We start from the raw sequence: 21,186 nt of genomic DNA on the forward strand, positions 1-21,186 counted from the left end.
CCCCGATCAGCTGACCAACTGCTCTTTGACTGTACCAGAATATAAACTGCAATCTTTCGGTGCTCGATCCTTCTCTCCTGCTGCTGCTCCTTCATTGTGGAACTCTCTCCCATTTAACCTCATGACTGCACCTTCGATATATGTGTTTATATCCGGACTAAAACCATACCGCTTCCGACGCTCTGTATATGTATATATGCTATAATCGCTTTGAGCATGTTCCTCAATGATGTGGAACTAGCGCTACATATTTATTATTAAAAGTGAAGTGACGTAATGCTGTACTTTCCATTTTATAAATAAATACATATTTTGGAGAAAGAACGGAATTAAAGTTATAAAACCATAACATCATATATTGTTGTGGATAAGTACATTGAATACCTAGCACAATTGGTGATGTTTGAGTCAGCAATATTCCACCTATATCTCGCCAATTATCAAACAAAGGCCTGTTTCCATGACTGACCAGATATATTGACGTCTAACTCCCAGTCAGGTGAGTTTTGCCGCCAGACGTGACTTTCCGCTACACCGTGCCCAAATCCATATAACAGCTTGCTAGTGATGGAGCGTGACTGGTGGCATTATGTACAGAATGTGACTTTGAGGATGGAAATCATTACGAAATGCTAACATTCCAGATCACTGAAATAAGTGTATTTACGCAAGTGATTCCCCAACCCCAACCCAAACCCCCCCCAACCGTCTATGAACATCCTAAAACATTGGTCAAACCATTGTCCGTCTCACTTTTGATATTGTGTCATTGACAAATGAATGTGGATTTTCATTCTCTGAGAATATGGGTGTTGTTGAACCCATGATCCTTATTCGAGTGATGAGGAGTGACACGCCGGTCAGGATTAGGACGAGGTGACGCTTGATGAGACTTTTTCTCCATGGAGCAATGTCCTGTTGTAAAAAAACCCATACGTAACAGTGTAATATACAATGAACATGTAAAACGGTTCATATATACATATGGAAATTATTTAAGCAACGCCTAGTTCATGGAGCTATTCTGCAAATTAAGAAAAAAATATGATTTAATGATTTATTAACATTTTTATCTTGCTGTGATGTTTTTGTGCACGTGAAATGTCATGCCCCAGCTTTTATTGACAGAATGTTAGACTTTGTCGCTTTTCATTGATTGAATATTGTTATAAGGTAAAAAATGTATCCATAAATCAGTAAGAGAATTACATCAGACTCCGTGTATAGATTTGCAGTTTGGTTCATGATGGATAACGTCTAGACGCTGGGAGGAGACAAAGTCTAAGAGAATGGCGTTTAGTCGTAAATTAGAAATATATACGTCGCTTGAGACAGAACCCAATCATAGATCAATAAATATTGGGGGTGGGGTCGGGGTGGGGGTTACCGAACTGTATTTACCGATAATTTTCCAATCATAATATTCATGAGAACGGGGATGGATATAGGATTAACGAATCAAAACGATGGGTTGAAACAGGTGATCAGGATCAGGCCAGGCTCGAACCATATAAAAAGATAGGTTTGGCACTGAGCGAGTAGTGCGCGCTTTTAAGTGACTGGAGCCAGTCCACGTCACTCAGTTGCTTGTGTGGTACGAGCCTATCCTGTCTGTTGATGAAGTTGTAGTTAGAGAGATGGACTGAGACAGAGTAAAAACTATGTGAGTATAAAACTTGGTGTTGCGTTTATCTATGAATGTATGTGTGCCTGTACATGAATGTTATGTGGCTAGTTGGGAGTCACGGTCGTCCGACCCTCACTCCTGGACTTAGCATCCTGCAACGGACCAAGCGAGTGGAGTGCCAGAGCTACCATCTCCCCCAACAATGAGGAACTACCATAATTAATAGGTAACTGTGGTAGGGTTTACTAACACCCAAACGCCAGTTACGACAATATCATTATTGAATATTAGCATCATAATTGTCATGGCACTTCGTAAATTGTCAAATTCTACAAGGTTGCAAATTATTTGTACGAGAAATGCAGTAATGTCCCTAAGACTGATTGGACATCAATCCTTCCATAACACAAACACAGGGCTACCAATGGTATCTACCAAGACCTGGCAGGCCCCGAAAGACAACAAGAAGATAAGACATATCATTGTTGAGACTTGTTAGGCACCGTGCAAGGAACTCAAGCATATATCGTTTAGGCAACATTGGTTACCACGGAGAGTCATTTCCTGCAGGACCGTCAGAGATCGGCTGAAAGCAGCAGCATACATGGCCAGAAGACGCATGAAGCGTACAAACCTGTCCAGCCCACAAGGCAGGTCCACTTTTCTGATGGTTGATTTTGCATATGTATTTGGTGGATGGCCGTACACGTGTCTGGGGACAAAGGAACACAGCTATGGTTCCCCACAATATCCAGGAGACGGTTCCCTTTCTGTTCAATCATGGTGTGGGGGTGCATGGACCTCAATACCATTCGTGGTAATCTTAATTGGACTCGGCAGCAACAGGAGATCCTTGAGATGACTGTTGTCTCACAGTTTGATAACCATTCTCAAGCCACAAGGCGTATCTTTATGGATGGCACTGCCAGGCCTCACAGGGCACGTGCTGTCACCCAGTTATTGCAACAGAATGCTGTTGAGACCATCCCATAGCCAGCCATGAGTCCCGATCCCAATCCTATTGAGCTCCAGCAGGACATTTTAGGATGTCATGTTCAACACAGAGACCCACAGGTCAAGACTCTCAATGAACTGACTGCTACTTTGAACGAAAGGTCGAACATGATTCCTTAGAATCAAATCCGGATATTGATCCAAGGAATGAGAAGGCGTCTTGAATGTTGCAGGGAGGTTACACAAGATGCTGATGGAATATCAGTATTTGGACTTGCAAGACGTTATTCTTCAGTTCCGTTAACAAGGAGTGTTCAGTCTGCGCAAGAAAACTGAAATTCGTAATGTGTTTGCATGCGGTGACGTCATGTACCAAGTCTATGCAATCTTCAAATACACCGGATTATGCCGTGGTAATATTGGTTATGTGTCTCCTCAGCCCTGTCTTTTCAAAACCAAATTCATATGCTATGGAAACCTTTCACACACTTTATGCACCAGTTTATACAAGGTGCTCAATCTAACAAAATACAGGTGTTGCCTAATTCTTTCCATATGTGTAATGAATTCTGCAGTGATATTTAAACAAGCATGAGTTTGCGTATTTTGTTTCATAATATAATGGTTTTATATCTGTAGCTTGATCTATGTTTAATTACATTTTGGAGCCGGTTTTGGTTAAACTGAAACTGAAAATGTCAAGATTGTAAAGAACCCGTGCGTTTCCAAAATGATTGATTCAAATACATGATAACTAAGTAAATTAGTTTTGATTCATCAAAAAACTTCGTTGTCTCACCTTGCTCTTGGCACAATGTGTGACAAACACACATTTCATATCGGGCAACCACTTGAAAGGATTGACGCGGCACACAACAATGATGTCAAACACACTGCATACGCCCTGCAGATGAAGGAATGAGGGTGGCTAATACAGGAATGGATAGGTTATACACTTGTAGATCAGAAATGGTGTAAACACATAATAATCTGACCAACAGTGAACACATACTGATCTGATCAACAGTTTGCACATAATGATCTGATCCACAGTGAACACATAATGATCTGATCAAACGTTTATACATAATGATCTTACCAACATGAACACAAAATGATCTGACCAACAGCGTACACATAATGATCTGATCCACAGTGAACACATAATGATCTGATCAACAGTTTATACATAATGATCTCATCCACAGTGAACACATAATGATCTGGACCACAGTGGGCACACAATGATCTGACCAACAGTGAACACATAATGATCTGATCCACAGTGAACACATAATGATCTGACCAACAGTTTATACATAATGATCTGATCAACAGTTTATACATACTGATCTGGCCCACAGTGGGCACATAATGATCTGATCAACAGTGAACACATACTGATCTTACCAACAGTGAACACATAATGATCTGACCCACAGTGAACACATACCGATCTTACCAACAGTGAACACATAATGATCTGACCAACAGTGTACACATAATGATCTGATCAACAGTGAACACATAATGATCTGATCCACAGTGAACACATAATGATCTTACCAACAGTGAACACATAATGATCTGGCCAACAGTGAACACATAATGATCTGGCCAACAGTGAACACATAATGATCTGATCCACAGTGAACACATAATGATCTGATCCACAGTGAACACATAATGATCTGACCAAAAGTGAACACATAATGATCTTACCAACAGTGAACACATAATGATCTGACCAACAGTGTGCACATAATGATCTGATCCACAATGAACACATAATGATCTGACCAACAGTGAACACATAACGATCTTACCAACAGTGAACACATAATGATCTGACCAACTGTGAACACATAATGATCTTACCAACAGTGAACACATAATGATCTCACCAACAGTGAACACATAATGATCTTACCAACATGAACACATAATGATCTGACCAACAGTGTACACATAACGATCTCATCCACTGTGAACACATAATCATCAGACCAACAGTGAACACATAATGATCTGGCCAACAGTGAACACATAATGATCTGGCCCACAGTGAACACAATGATCTGATCCACAGTGTACACATACTCATCTGACCAACTGTGAACACATACTGACCTGGCCCACAGTGAACACATTTTGATCTGACCAACAGTGAACACATAACGATCTGACCAACAGTGAACACATAATGATCTGACCAACATGAACACATAATGATCTGACCAACAGTGTACACATAACGATCTCATCCACTGTGAACACATAATCATCAGACCAACAGTGAACACATAATGATCTGGCCAACAGTGAACACATAATGATCTGGCCCACAGTGAACACAATGATCTGATCCACAGTGTACACATACTCATCTGACCAACTGTGAACACATACTGACCTGGCCCACAGTGAACACATTTTGATCTGACCAACAGTGAACACATAACGATCTGACCAACAGTGAACACATAATGATCTGACCAACTGTGAACCCATAATGATCTCACCAACTGTGAACACATAATGATCTGACCAACAGTGAACACATAATGATCTGACCAACTGTGAACATATAATGATCTGACCAACAGTGAACACATAATGATCTGACCAACTGTGAACACATAATGATCTGACCAACAGTGAACACATAATGATCTGACCAGCAGTGAACACATAATGATCTGACCATCTGTGAACACATAATGATCAGACCAACAGTGAACACATAATCATCTGACCAGCTGTGAACACATACTGATCTGGCCCACAGTGGGCACATAACGACCTTGCCAACAGTGATCCCATAATGATCTTACCAACAGTGAACACATAATGATCTTACCAACAGTGAACACTTAATGATCTTACCAACAGTGAACACATAATTATCTTACCTACAGTGAACACATTATGATCTGACCAACAGTGTACACATAATGATCTGATCCACAGTGTACACATAATGATCTGACCAACAGTGGGCACATACTGATCTGGCCCTCAGTGGGCACATAATGATCTGACCAACAGTGAACACATACTGATCTTACCAACAGTGAACACATAATGATCTGATCCACAGTGAACACATAATGATCTGGCCCACAGTGGGCACATAATGATCTGACCAACAGTGAACACATACTGATCTTACCAACAGCAAACACATAATGATCTGATCCACAGTGGGCACATAACAATCTGACCAACAGTGAACACATAATGATCTGGCCCACAGTGGGTACATAGCGATCTTGCCAACAGTGAACCCATAATGATCTGACCAACAGTGAACGCATAATGATTTGGCCCACAGTGAACACATAATGATCTGACCAACAGTGAACACGTAATGATATGACCATCTGTGAACACATAATGATCTGACCAACAGTGAACATATAATGATCTGACCAACAGTGAACATATAATGATCAGACCAACTGTGAACACATACTGATCTTACCAACAATGAACACATAATGATCTGACCAACAGTGAACACATAATGATCTGACCAACTGTGAACACATAATGATCCGACTAACTGTGAATACATACTGATCTGACCAACTGTGAACACATACTGATCTGGCCCACAGTGGGCACATAACGATCTTGCCAACAGTGAACCCATAATGATCTGACCAACAGTGAACACATAATGATCTTACCAACAGTGAACCCATAATGATCTGACCAACAGTGAACACATAATGATCTTACCAACATGAACACATAATGATCTGACCAACAGTGTACACATAACGATCTGATCCACAGTGAACACATAATGATCTGACCAACAGTGAACACATAATGATCTGGCCCACAGTGAACACATAATGATCTGATCCACAGTGTACACATACTCATCTGACCAACTGTGAACACATACTGACCAGGCCCACAGTGAACACATAATGATCTGACCAACAGTGAACACATAACGATCTGACCAACAGTGAACACATAATGATCTGACCAACTGTGAACCCATAATGATCTCACCAACTGTGAACACATAATGATCTGACCAACAGTGAACACATAATGATCTGACCAACAGTGAACACATACTGATCTTACCAACAGTGAACACATAATGATCTGACCAACTGTGAACACATAATGATCTGACCAACAGTGGACACATAATGATCTGACCAACAGTGAACACATAATCATCTGACCATCTGTGAACACATAATGATCTGACCAACTGTGAACACATAATGATCTGACCAACAGTGTACACATTATGATCTGATCCACAGTGTACACATAATGATCTGACCAACAGTGAACACATACTGATCTTACCAACAGTGAACACATAATGATCTGATCCACAGTGAACACATAATGATCTGGCCCACAGTGGGCACATAATGATCTGACCAGCAGTGAACACATTATGATCTTACCAACAGTCAACACATAATGATCTGGTCCACAGTGGGCACATAACAATCTGACCAACAGTGAACACATAATGATCTGGACCCGGTTGTATCAAACTTTAATGAAGCATTAACGTGCCAGTAAACGTCCATTAACTAATGTATCATTAAATTCTGTTGTACTAACGTTTTAATGATGCTCTGTTGTCATTAGTGCGTCATTAACTTAATGAAGGTCCTGGGGTATCATTAGAGCGTCATTAAACTTCCTGGAAAAGTGAACATTGCGCCAGAATTTCGTTTGCGCCGCACTGGATCTACCTACAGCTATAAAATTACACAGGAATGTAGAGTATTAAATGTCGTATCTCATGGTATAAACTCAGTTTGAAAAGTAGACACTGCTGAATGTTACTCCTAATTTCGTTCTGCGTTAAAAACAGTAAATTTCTCTGCTTTTTATCGTGCTCTGATAAAAGTACTGTGCTACTATATTTTCAATTTGGCATCTTTACGGAAAGTGTGAGCGAACAAAATTCTGCCTGATACCTGAATGACATAGGAATGTATTAAATTAGTTTGTGTGCTTATGTATAACGTTATACACTCAATCTTAAAAGGTACTCGCAATATGTGTTGAAAATGGATTTTCCCCTATGACGTCAAATGGCTACATAATGGTCACACGCTTATAAAGATAAGGGGGCCTAACTCCGGTATGCTTAATACTAAGTCATTGTAACTCGAGAATTTGCTGTAAATAAGGACACCATATTTTCGTGATGTTTTGTTCACGGAATTATCGAAAACAATGATACTCAAAACATTTGTGACAAACGCGCACCTGGCCAATGATTATACGCCATTGTTTTGTCTATAACACAACATAAACAAATTCAATGAACAAGACATATCCTTTAAAAACGTGTGCATATATACATTTCATGAAATAAATAAATCATTTTTATTTATTATGTCAGTTTTACTTAGGTTTAAAATACTAAATGTTGATAATGAAATTAGTTTCATGAAACCATATGTGAACGATACGCAAAGTATACATTAATAATACAAGTATAATCTGCAGGACAGTGTGATTGTGTTTACTCTAATTCAACCGACCTTCACCTCAAAGAAATTGCCACATATGTCCAACAATGTTGATGTATGACATCACTACCGATGACCGATTTCTTTCGGCTTCGTGGATATGGGTGCCCACGATTTTGCGAGGGAACCTTTGTCCATAAATGTATGATGTAAGTAATCGGAAACATTCTGAATATCTGCGTATGCTCTTTGTTTTTATTGTTTTCATTGAAAACGTCAGAAATGCTGATAATTGCCTATGTCGTTTTCCATGATTTTGCGTCTCGCATGGCGTCACGCTGCTCAGAACTTAACGTGCTAATATATCAAATTTCAGTATTGTATCTGTTTTAAGTTTTCTAGTTCTTGCTACGATACTCTTTCCGTGCATATTCTAAAAATATTGAGCTCATGCATGCTACGAATAGACGAACTGATGTATAAAAAATTGAGAAAATGCTGCACAGTACAAAATCTGATTTTGCTTTGTTTATATTTCCAGGAAGCGCTGTGCAATGAGCACAACGTCCCATTTTCACACCCGATGTTTCGTTTTTTCTTAGACACTTGGTTTTAGTGACAAAGACCATTTGGAATTTGATTCTAAAATGTATGAGGAATTCAGCGATACATTTGTCACAACTGAATATGAAGTATACATGATGTAATAGGCGTCCTATGACTGGCCATAGCGAAACTTGATTTTGTAAACACTATCCAACATGGCGGAAGCTCACTTTGGCGTTCGTGTTCTTGTATTTTCCAAAACATCCCAACCGATTCTAGGTTTATCGGTGACGTTTCAGAATTATTTAGACGTGTTTCTTCACAGCAGTCGAAATGTTTGTTTTTGTTCCGAGGTTTAGCCCTAAAGATGCCCTTTTGACAGACGACCGAGAGTAACACTTACATGTTTACAGCGCGGAATTGTGGGGAAAAAGTAGGGGAATCCCCGGATTTAATGAAAATATTTACATTAGGACGTAATTAGATAATGATACGCTAATATTATACGCTAATAAGTGTTTGATACAACCGTTTTTAATGATGCCACTAACTAATGATGCATTAAGGATTTCATGTATCATTAGGGTTTAATGTTGACATTAGTTAATGAAGCAATGATACAACCGGATCCTGGCCCACAGTGGGCACATAACGATCTTGCCAACAGTGAACACATAATGATCTGACCAACAGTGAACACATAATGATCTGACCAACAGTGAACACTTAATGATCTTACCAACAGTGAACACATAATGATCTTACCAACATGAACACATAATGATCTGACCAACAGTGTACACATAATGATCCGATCCACAGTGAACACCTAATGATCCGATCCACAGTGAACACATAATGATCTGATCCACAGTGGGCACATAACGATCTGACCAACAGTGAACACATAATGATCTGGCCTACAGTGGGCACATAACGATCTTGCCAACAGTGAACCCATAATGATCTGACTAACAGTGAACACATAACGATCTTACCAACAGTGAACACATACTAATCTGACCAACAGTGGGCACATAACGATCTGACCAACAGTGAACACATACTAATCTGACCAACAGTGGGCACATAACGATCTTGCCAAAAGTGAACCCATAACGATCTGACCAACAGTGAACACATAATGATCTGACCAACTGTGAACACATACTGATCTGGCCCACAGTTGGCACATAATGATCTTACCAACATGAACACATAATGATCTTACCCACAGTGAACACATAATGGTCTTACCAACATGAACACATAATGATCTGACCAACAGTGTACACATAACGATCTGACCAACAGTGAACACATAATGATCTGGCCCACAGTGGGCACATAACGATCTTGCCAACAGTGAACCCATAATGATCTGACTAACAGTGAACACATAACGATCTGACCAACAGTGAACACATACTAATCTGACCAACAGTGGGCACATAACGATCTGACAAACAGTGAACACATACTGATCTGGCCCACAGTGGGCACATACTGATCTTACCGACAGTGAACCCATAACGATCTGACCAACAGTGAACACATAATGATCTGATCCACAGTGAACACATAATGATCTGACCCACAGTGTACACATAATCATCTGACCAACAGTAAACACATAATGATCTGACCAACAGTGAACACATAATGATCTGATCCACAGTGAACACATAATGATCTGACCCACAGTGTACACATAATCATCTGACCAACAGTAAACACATAATGATCTGACCAACATGAACACATAATGATCTTACCAACAGTGAACACATAATGATCTGACCAACATGAACACATAATGATCTTACCAACAGTGTACACATAATGATCTGACCCACAGTGAACACATAATCATCTGACCAACAGTGAACAGATAATGATCTGGCTCACAGTGAATACATAATGATCTGACCAACAGTGAACACATAATGATCTTACCAACAGTGAACACATAATGATCTGACCAACAGTGAACATATAATGATCTTACCAATAGTGTACACATAATGATCTGATCCACAGTGTACACATAATGATCTGACCAACAGTGAACACATAATGATCTGACCAACAGTGAACACATAATGATCAGACCAACAGTGTACACATAATGATCAGACCAACAGTGTACACATAATGATCTGTCCAACAGTGAACACATAATGATCAGACCAACAGTGTACACATAATGATCTGTCCAACAGTGTACACATAATGATCTGTCCAACAGTGAACACATAATGATCTGACCAACAGTGTACACATAATGATCTGTCCCACAGTGAACATAAAATGATCTGACCAACAGTGAACACATAATGATCTTACCAACAGTGGGCACATAATGATCGGTCCCACAGTGAACATAAAATGATCTGACCAACAGTGAACACATAATGATCTGACCAATAGTGAACACATAATGGTCTGATCAACAGTTAACACCTAATAATCTGACCAACAGTCCACAAGTTGTTACTCAAGCATGCATTGATGTTATATTACCTTTATCACAGGAGTTGTTAACATCACCATGTCATGCAACATATTTGTAGTTTATACCGGCATGCCTTTAAATTGCGAAACCACTTACTATGACAGTGATGCCCTGTTCCTTACAGAAGGTGGACACGACACACAGACACATACTGGCCAGTATAGACACCAGGGAGAAGGACTCGGGACGGTAGCTGACCAAGCATGAAGCTGAAATCAGAAAGATCAATGACACGACACAAATACGGATACTGGCTAGTATAGACACCAGGGAGAAGGACTCGGGACGGTAGCTGACCAAGCATGAATCTGAAATCAGAAAGATCCATGACATGACACACAGACACATACTGGCCAGTATAGACACCAGGGAGAAGGACTCGGGACGGTAGCTGGCCAAGCATGAATCTGAAATCAGAAAGATCCATGACATGACACACAGACACATACTGGCTAGTATAGACACCAGGGAGGACTCGGGACGGTAGCTGACCAAGCATGAATCTGAAATCAGAAAGATCCATGACATGACACACAGACACATACTGGCTAGTATAGACACCAGGGAGGACTCGGGACGGTAGCTGACCAAGCATGAATCTGAAATCAGAAAGATCCATGACATGACACACAGACACATACTGGCTAGTATAGACACCAGGGAGGACTCGGGACGGTAGCTGACCTAGCGTGAAGCTGAAATCAGAAAGATCCATGACACGACACACAGACACATACTGGCCAGTATAGACACCAGGGAGAAGGACTCGGGACGGTAGCTGACCAAGCATGAAGCTGAAATCGGAAAGATCCATGACACGACACACAGACACATACTGGCCAGTATAGACACCAGGGAGAAGGACTCGGGACGGTAGCTGACCAAGCATGAATCTGAAATCAGAAAGATCCATGACATGACACACAGACACATACTGGCTAGTATAGACACCAGGGAGGACTCGATTTGTTAGCTGGCCAAGCATGAATCTGAAATCAGAAAGATCCATGACATGACACACAGACACATACTGGCTAGTATAGACACCAGGAGAAGGACTCGGGACGGTAGCTGACCTAGCGTGAAGCTGAAATCAGAAAGATCCATGACACGACACACAGACACATACTGGCTAGTATAGACACCAGGGAGGACTCGGGACGGTAGCTGACCTAGCGTGAAGCTGAAATCAGAAAGATCCATGACACGACACACAGACACATACTGGCTAGTATAGACACCAGGGAGAAGGACACGGGACGGTAGCTGACCAAGCATGAAGCTGAAATCAGAAAGATCAATGACACGACACAAATACGGATACTGGCTAGTATAGACACCAGGGAGAAGGACTCGGGACGGTAGCTGACCAAGCATGAATCTGAAATCAGAAAGATCCATGACATGACACACAGACACATACTGGCCAGTATAGACACCAGGAGAAGGACTCGGGACGGTAGCTGGCCAAGCATGAATCTGAAATCAGAAAGATCCATGACATGACACACAGACACATACTGGCTAGTATAGACACCAGGGAGGACTCGACGGTAGCTGACCAAGCATGAATCTGAAATCAGAAAGATCCATGACATGACACACAGACACATACTGGCTAGTATAGACACCAGGAGGACTCGGGACGGTAGCTGACCAAGCATGAATCTGAAATCAGAAAGATCCATGACATGACACACAGACACATACTGGCTAGTATAGACACCAGGGAGACTCTCGACGGTAGCTGACCTAGCGTGAAGCTGAAATCAGAAAGATCCATGACACGACACACAGACACATACTGGCCAGTATAGACACCAGGAGAAGGACTCGACGGTAGCTGACCAAGCATGAAGCTGAAATCGGAAAGATCCATGACACGACACACAGACACATACTGGCCAGTATAGACACCAGGGAGAAGGACTCGGGACGGTAGCTGACCAAGCATGAATCTGAAATCAGAAAGATCCATGACATGACACACAGACACATACTGGCTAGTATAGACACCAGGGAGGACTCGGGACGGTAGCTGGCCAAGCATGAATCTGAAATCAGAAAGATCCATGACATGACACACAGACACATACTGGCTAGTATAGACACCAGGGAGAAGGACTCGGGACGGTAGCTGACCTAGCGTGAAGCTGAAATCAGAAAGATCCATGACACGACACACAGACACATACTGGCTAGTATAGACACCAGGGAGGACTCGGGACGGTAGCTGACCTAGCGTGAAGCTGAAATCAGAAAGATCCATGACACGACACACAGACACATACTGGCTAGTATAGACACCAGGGAGAAGGACACGGGACGGTAGCTGACCAAGCATGAATCTGAAATCAGAAAGATCCATGACATGACACACAGACACATACTGGCCAGTATAGACACCAGGGAGGACTCGGGACGGTAGCTGACCTAGCGTGAAGCTGAAATCAGAAAGATCCATGATACGACACACAGACACATACTGGCCAGTATAGACACCAGGGAGAAGGACTCGGGACGGTAGCTGACCAAGCATGAAGCTGAAATCAGAAAGATCCATGACACGACACACAGACACATACTGGCCAGTATAGACACCAGGGAGAAGGACTCCCGGGACGGTAGCTGACCAAGCATGAATCTGAAATCAGAAAGATCCATGACACTGACACACAGACACATACTGGCTGATATAGACACCAGGGAGAAGGACTCGGGACGGTAGCTGACCAAGCATGAATCTGAAATCAGAAAGATCCATGACATGACACACAGACACATACTGGCTAGTATAGACACCAGGGAGGACTCGGGACGGTAGCTGACCTAGCGTGAAGCTGAAATCAGAAAGATCAATGACACGACACACAGACACATACTGGCTAGTATAGACACCAGGGAGAAGGACTCGGGACGGTAGCTGACCAAGCATGAAGCTGAAATCAGAAAGATCCATGACATGACACACAGACACATACTGGCCAGTATAGACACCATGGAGAAGGGCTCGGGACGGTAGCTGACCAAGCATGGAGCTGAAATATGAAAGATCAATGACACGACACACAGACACATACTGGCCAGTACAGACACCAGAGAGAAGGACTCGGGACGGTAGCTGACCAAGCATGGAGCTGTAATACCGGAAACAATAATAATAATGATAATCTTACAAATGTACTTGATGCACGTGGTGTGTAAATAACAGTTACATGCGGGTTATTTTTTATTATTTGAACAGGGTCTGGGTAAAATTAGAAATTTACCGTGAAAAGTGTAAGTATTTTGCTATACATTTCAGTGATAAACACCAGAGTGGATATTGTTCTGATACTGTTATAAACTCCTATAAAAGAATATTTAACATGCGTCAGGGACGGTACGAAAAGTTAGCATGAAGTTGGAACAAAACAGATCATTCTATCTCGAGTTCTAACGTTTCACAGTCATTAATTAGCAGATTTCAATCACGATGTCGACAGACAAATAACGCTAATGACAGACGTCGTTCTGGTCGACCAAAGGTGAAACGGTGCAAAACATCCGTTTCATCAGAACGACTGTGTCACGAAGCTCAAATTGGAGAGTGAGAGGACAGAAGAAATTGGAGAGTGAGAGGACAGAAGAAATCTGTACGCCTACGTCCGGAATGACGGTCCGACACCTCACTGCAAGACGTCGTTGGTGTCAAAATTTGCAGCGCTGAACCAACTGTCGTTAGGCAAACGTATGAATCAAGGTTAACTTTGAAATTCCTAGACTTGCACAACACTGTGTGAGGCGGACGGAATGCATGAGCGCTTTCATGAACGCTAGACAGACCGATCGCTTGTTGAGTGATTCAGAATGGAGACGGATACATGCGATATTTACGAGTTTGACTTGTCATGGTGAATGATGGACAGTAGGAGACATCTAACAAAACCTATGGTCATCTGACGTTCATCGACTAATGCAAGAGTGACAACGGTATAAGGATTTTATGGAATCCTGGAAGGGACATTGTCGCGTTGTCGCCCTCTCAAATACAAGCAAAATTAAACAAAACGCGACGCGCGACATCGCGACAACGCGACATTTCGCCCATTTGTCGCATTGTCGCGTGTCGCGTTTTGAATAATATATTTTTTCATTCCTCCAAAGGGCGACACGCGACATAGCGACAATTTTCAAGGTCAAAATATGTCGCGTTGTCGCGCGTCGCCCTATGTAAGATGTGTAAAAACAGCCTAAAATTTACTAAAACGCGATTATCGACATTGCGACAACGCGACATTTTGATGAAATGTCGCGTTGTCGCATTGTCGCGTGTCGCGCTTTGTTAAAATATTGAGTATAGTATGTATTATAACATATGATTAAAACGCGACACGCGACAATGCGACATATCATATGTCGCGTTGTCGCGTGTCGCGTGTCGCGTTTTCGCCCTTTTTCGATTACCGGTGCGCATGTGTAGAAAGTCAATTAGTCTACGCATGCGCAGACAATGTTATACTCTTTTTCAGACTTCACTGGTCTTTTGTTACCTCCAATGGTTTTTACGATGAAGTTGTGCTCGTAATGGCAATGGGGGCTGCTTTTCTTGAAATTAATGGAAATCTTCCATTGTTGCCTTATTATATTATATATCGTAACTGTGTTTAGCCAATCAAGTGTGTTTTAGCAGCCAGACAAATCATTAGCGCTACTATTCATTGTAATGATGGCACACGGTGGCCCTGTCATTCAAGGCGAGGCAATTTGCTATGCAGGGTTGTGTCTCTTAGTCACACTAGATAACTATGATCATAGGTTCGAATCCCAGCACCATACACATTCATCACTTTGAACATTTCACCTATATCAAGCTCACAGGTTGTCAAAAAACTCAAATATTGTTAAAATTCAGGCCACATCGGCATAAACATCAGGTGAAGTCCCCCAATGGGTCACTATGTTCGACAGTGTGGCTCCTGACAGAGTTTCTTGGTACAGTCCTGTCCGACCCTGATGAATTTGTCCGACATCTGCCTCTGTTCAACCAGCAGTGGATGGATACCAGGTAGAATGAGATGGTAATATCACTTAATCATCCAGCACCTCAAAGACAGTTTAGGTCGGCTTTGAACGTGATATTCTTCTTGGGAAAACGCCATACAAATGGACTGTTATCATTATGATATTAGAAACGATGAAATCGCTTAGCAGAGTTGCGTACCCTTAGAGTGGCAGAAACCAACCCTCCCTCTCTCAATCCGCTCCGCTCCACTCCACTGCGCTCCGCTCCACCCCACTCCGCTCTTCTCTACCCCGCTCCTCTCCGCTCCTCTCCTCTCTTCTCCTCTCCGCTCCTCTCCTCTCCGCTCCTCTCCACTCCGCACCTCTCCTCTCCGCTCCTCTCCTCTCCACTCCTCTCCTCTCCGCTCCACTCCGCTCCTCTCCTCTCCGCTCCTCTCCTCTCCGCACCTCTCCTCTCCGCTCCTCTCCTCTCCTCTCCTCTCCACTCCTCCCCTCTACACTCCTCTCCTCTCCACTCCACTGTCACTCCTCACTCACTCACTCACTCAAGGTTTAGGGAACTTGGTAAATTAGCAAGATATTTCATTACAATAATGTGTTTTATCTGTTTTTCAATTCTATTTGAATCCTATATTATTTATAATAATAATAATATACCAAGCGATACACATGTACTTGTATCGTTTCAGACATACACCTACTCAATCATAATAATTTTCAGCAAAATGGCCAGTTTCAACACATCCATTCCATTAACCAAGAACTCTTAACCCACAGACTTCACGGCCACATTTATTATTACTCTGAGTTCGATCCCTGTGTATCTTATAGCCCTTTAAAAAACATCTAAACATAATCATCCTTGTAATAGTTTTGAAATTCCGCGGTAACTAATAAAACGCGACACGCGACAATGCGACAACGCGACATTTTGATGAAATGTCGCGTTGTCGCGCGTCACGTGTCGCGCTTTGTTAAAATATTGAGTATAGTATGTATTATAACGTATTTGACTAAAACGCGACGCGACAATGCGACAACGCGACATTTTGATGAAATGTCGCGTTGTCGCGTTGTCGCGTCGCGCTTTGTTAAAATATTGAGTATGGTATGTATTATAACGTATTTGACTAAAACGCGACGCGACAATGCGACAACGCGACATTTTGATGAAATGTCGCGTTGTCGCGCGTCGTCGCGTGTCGCGCTTTGTTAAAATATTGAGTATAGTATGTATTATAACGTATTTGACTAAAACGCGACGCGACAATGCGACAACGCGACATTTTGATGAAATGTCGCGTTGTCGCGCGTCGCGCGTGTCGCGCTTTGTTAAAATATTGAGTATAGTATGTATTATAACGTATTTGACTAAAACGCGACACGCGACAATGCGACAACGCGACATTTTGATGAAATGTCGCGTTGTCGCGCGTCGCGTGTCGCGCTTTGTTAAAATATTGAGTATGGTATGTATTATAACGTATTTGATTAAAACGCGACACGCGACAATGCGACAACGCGACATTTTGATGAAATGTCGCGTTGTCGCATTGTCGCGTGTCGCGCTTTGTTAAAATATTGATTATAGTATGCATTATATAACCACAGGAGTTCGAATCACTGTTTGGACAATACAAATAAAAGTCTAGACTTTTGCAATCGTATATTGTTGTTTTTTATGTTATGATTAACCTATATTTCAAATTTGAACGAGATCGGTGAAGAAATGAATTTTTAAGAAAATTCTACCGCTACACTCATTACATACAATACTCAAAGGGTGACACTGGCGATGCTCAAAACCTTATCGAAAACCGGACAGCCCGACTATTTTAACGTGCGGTTCAATCAAAACTTACGTTTTTCACAAAACATTGTTTTGAGCTTGTATTCTTTTACCTTTCTGCTCATTGTATTCAATTTGTCTACCCGCTTTTGATTTTGAACACTGACCCTCGCATTAGCACTACCCTCTGCTTTGAACAAATGTCTGGCCTCTCTTCGGTAAACATCGACAGTTTCCGTAAATGAAAACTTACGTTTTTCACAAAACATTGTTTTGAGCTTGTATTCTTTTACCTTTCTGCTCATTGTATTCAATTCGTCTACCCGCTTTTGATTTTGAACACTGACCCTCGCGTTAGCACTACCCTCTGCTTTGAACAAATGTCTGGCCTCTCTTCGGTAAACATCGATAGTTTCCGTAAATCTTTCCGTGTACGAAAACGTTATTTATGCAGGTTCGAGACACGAAAATCGTTACAATAACAAAGACCCCATTTTCAACACCGACATGTGCGTTGATATTTCCTGCCATCTCGCTATTGTGTCAAAATCGTACACATAAAACATGGTTCTGAACGACCACATTGATTGAATATAGTTAGCATCTTTATTTTAACATAGTTGATGACGTATAATTCGATGATTTGGTCCCATTTTCTCCTGTTGTATGCTGGAAATAAACTGAACACCCAGTAATAGTAACTAGAAATTTGTTGTTTACCACATTATGTAATCAATAATAAATAGATCTAATACATGTGTAACACATAACTGATTAATTCAACCATTTGTTTTTGACAATGTATGTGAAGAAGAATATATTTATTATTTTTACTCATTTTGCATATATCATTTCAAAATAACATCCATTTCTATTCTTCCATTTTGCATGAGGTTGATCATGGTGATGGAATAGACATAATGATCTTCAGTGACCATGGCATTACAACATCTGCGTGATGCCTGTCATTTTCTAGATATGTAAAATCACATGACTGTGATAAAAATAAAACTGAATGTACCCCATTACCCATCCCACTCCAGATACAGCTACAGTTGTTTTTATGTAATCGGAAACGGACACATCATGGAATATAAATAGAAGGAATCAGATAAACTGTTGATAGAACAACACCATGATAGTTGTAGGTTGTTAAATAATCATGGTTTTAAAAGGAGAATATATATCTTGACTTTTCCCACATCTTGTGTTAACCACACATATTCAAATCCAGGTCTAAACAGAATATCTTTAATATGAGTAGCCCATGTGGTACAGCCAGAGTCATCCATTAGGTAGCCTTGGCAGTCTGCATTCATCCAAATGCAGTAGCCTGCACCAATACTTAATAGCCCTTGTGGTGTTGACAAGTTGGAGAGGGTCTGTGCCACATTCTCCCCAAACCATACCATTGTTTTGAGAAACCATTTATACATTTTATACTGAACATCTTCAATAGTTCGATAAGAATGAGGTACCATATACCTCTGCACCATAACACACCATAGGAACAATCATAGCATGAAATAAAAAAAGAAACTTCACAAAATGTAATTTGAAAAATAATGAATAATTTTTCTCTGATGATACATCTATGTATCCGAAATGGGATCCCTATCTTTCGACTCTAGAAAAACGTTAGCAAAACCCACTCAAACCCATCGATTCGTCGTGCAAATGACGTTAGTGCCAAATCAGGTTTTGCACGTGCAGTCGATCACGTGATCTTCGCATCGAAGTTTTTTTCATATGCACGTGTTTGCATTGGCCTCAAGAATTGAAAAAACACTTTTAAACCACAGTTCTAACGGTACTTGAAATGCCACGATTGTCAAATGTGCAACGTGAACGTGCCGTCGGCATGTTGCAAGCGGGAAGATCAGTTATTGACGTCGCATGAGCATTGGGATGCAGCCGTCGTACTGTGTATGACTTGCGAGGTCGTCTACAACAACCTGGCACCACTTCTGATCGCCTAAGGTCGGGTCGTCCACGTGTGACGTCACGAGCAGAAGACCATCAAATCGTCCTACGTCACCTACGTGACAGATTTCTGCCGGCTACACGAACCAGGGCTGAGATGTTTAGAGGTCGACTGTCCTCACAGACCATTCGAAATCGGTTGCGGGCTGCCAATCTCCATTCTCGACGTCCATATCGTGGGCCAATATTGACGCCGTTTCATCAATGTCAACGTCTGCTGTGGGCCCAACGTCACCTCCGATGGACCCAGAGAGACTGGAATCGAGTCGTCTTTAGCGATGAATCCAGGTTTACCCTCAGATTCGCGGACGGCAGGCATGGAGTCTGGAGACGACCTCGTGAACGGTATACAGGAAGTCGACAGATTCGGGGGCGGAAGTTGCATGGTGTGGGGTGCTTTCTGTGGGAACAACCGTTCCCGACTTCTGGTCATCCGTGGAAACGTCACAGCTGCTGCTTACCGCGACCAGGTGCTCACCCCTGAACTCGTTCCTTTCATGGCGGCTCATGGCCCAGGTCTACAGTTCCAGCATGATAATGCTCGGCCGCATACCGCGATGTTGACACGAAATGTCCTTCAAAACGTTGGAATCAACGTCATGGACTGGCCATCGAGGTCCCTTGACCTTAATCCAATAGAGCACGTTTGGGATGCACTTGGGAGAAGGCTTGTGGTCTTAGGAACCAACCTCAGAATTTGCAGGAACTTGGCGCTGCCTTGCAAGAGCAATGGCGCAGAATCCCCAACCACGTGTTCACAAGCATCAGGCAGTCGATGAGGAGACGGTGTTTGGCAGTGGTGAATGCGCGGGGCGGCCATACACGATATTGAACTGAGAAATTTCGCATTTTTATTCTTGTGACTTGACATTCTGTATACCCATGTTTTGGAACGGCGGTGTAGCCTAATGGAACTGATTATGGCACTGTCAGTGTATCGAGTACATCACACCGATCTCAGCAATGAAATAAAAACAATTTAACCATCTTACCATCTTTTGTTCTTTTATAGTGCCCTGAAGAAAGAATGTGAAGTTTCTTTTTTGACTCAGTAGGCTCCTTGGCTTTAGTTCTGTCTAGCCTATTGTGTCTGTCACATAACTGATGAAAGTAGTAATAGTTTTAGTTAATATGAATCATATCACTGCTAGTCGAATGCTCTTCGACTGGAAGCACTGGAAGGTCTTTAAGTTTCGATAAATTCATCACCAAACCTTTTTTCTTAGATTAGAAAATATCACTTGGGTATCATGAATCTCAAAACAGAAGAACCCTTTGTTCAAACATCTATCTTAAT

The 21,186-nt window shown here is 41.8% G+C and overlaps 1 protein-coding gene across 1 annotated transcript in view; it reads right to left on the reverse strand.

The window, feature by feature from the left end:
- The window catches only part of LOC124277876 (protein O-mannosyl-transferase TMTC4-like), a 53,889-nt gene that overhangs the window by 17,370 nt on the left and 15,333 nt on the right, over positions 1 to 21,186 (reverse strand). The window contains exons 5-9 of the mRNA XM_046713602.1: positions 14,095 to 14,250; positions 13,114 to 13,167; positions 11,210 to 11,322; positions 3,381 to 3,485; positions 754 to 915 (exon numbers count right to left, since the gene is read on the reverse strand). Of these exons, the coding sequence (XP_046569558.1) occupies positions 754 to 915; positions 3,381 to 3,485; positions 11,210 to 11,322; positions 13,114 to 13,167; positions 14,095 to 14,250 (590 nt within the window). The remainder of the gene's footprint in view (positions 1 to 753; positions 916 to 3,380; positions 3,486 to 11,209; positions 11,323 to 13,113; positions 13,168 to 14,094; positions 14,251 to 21,186) is intronic.

The sequence above is a fragment of the Haliotis rubra genome, unplaced genomic scaffold (assembly GCF_003918875.1).
Source record: "Haliotis rubra isolate DU_JTF1 unplaced genomic scaffold, ASM391887v1 Scf106, whole genome shotgun sequence".
NCBI classification, from domain to species: domain Eukaryota; kingdom Metazoa; phylum Mollusca; class Gastropoda; order Lepetellida; family Haliotidae; genus Haliotis; species Haliotis rubra.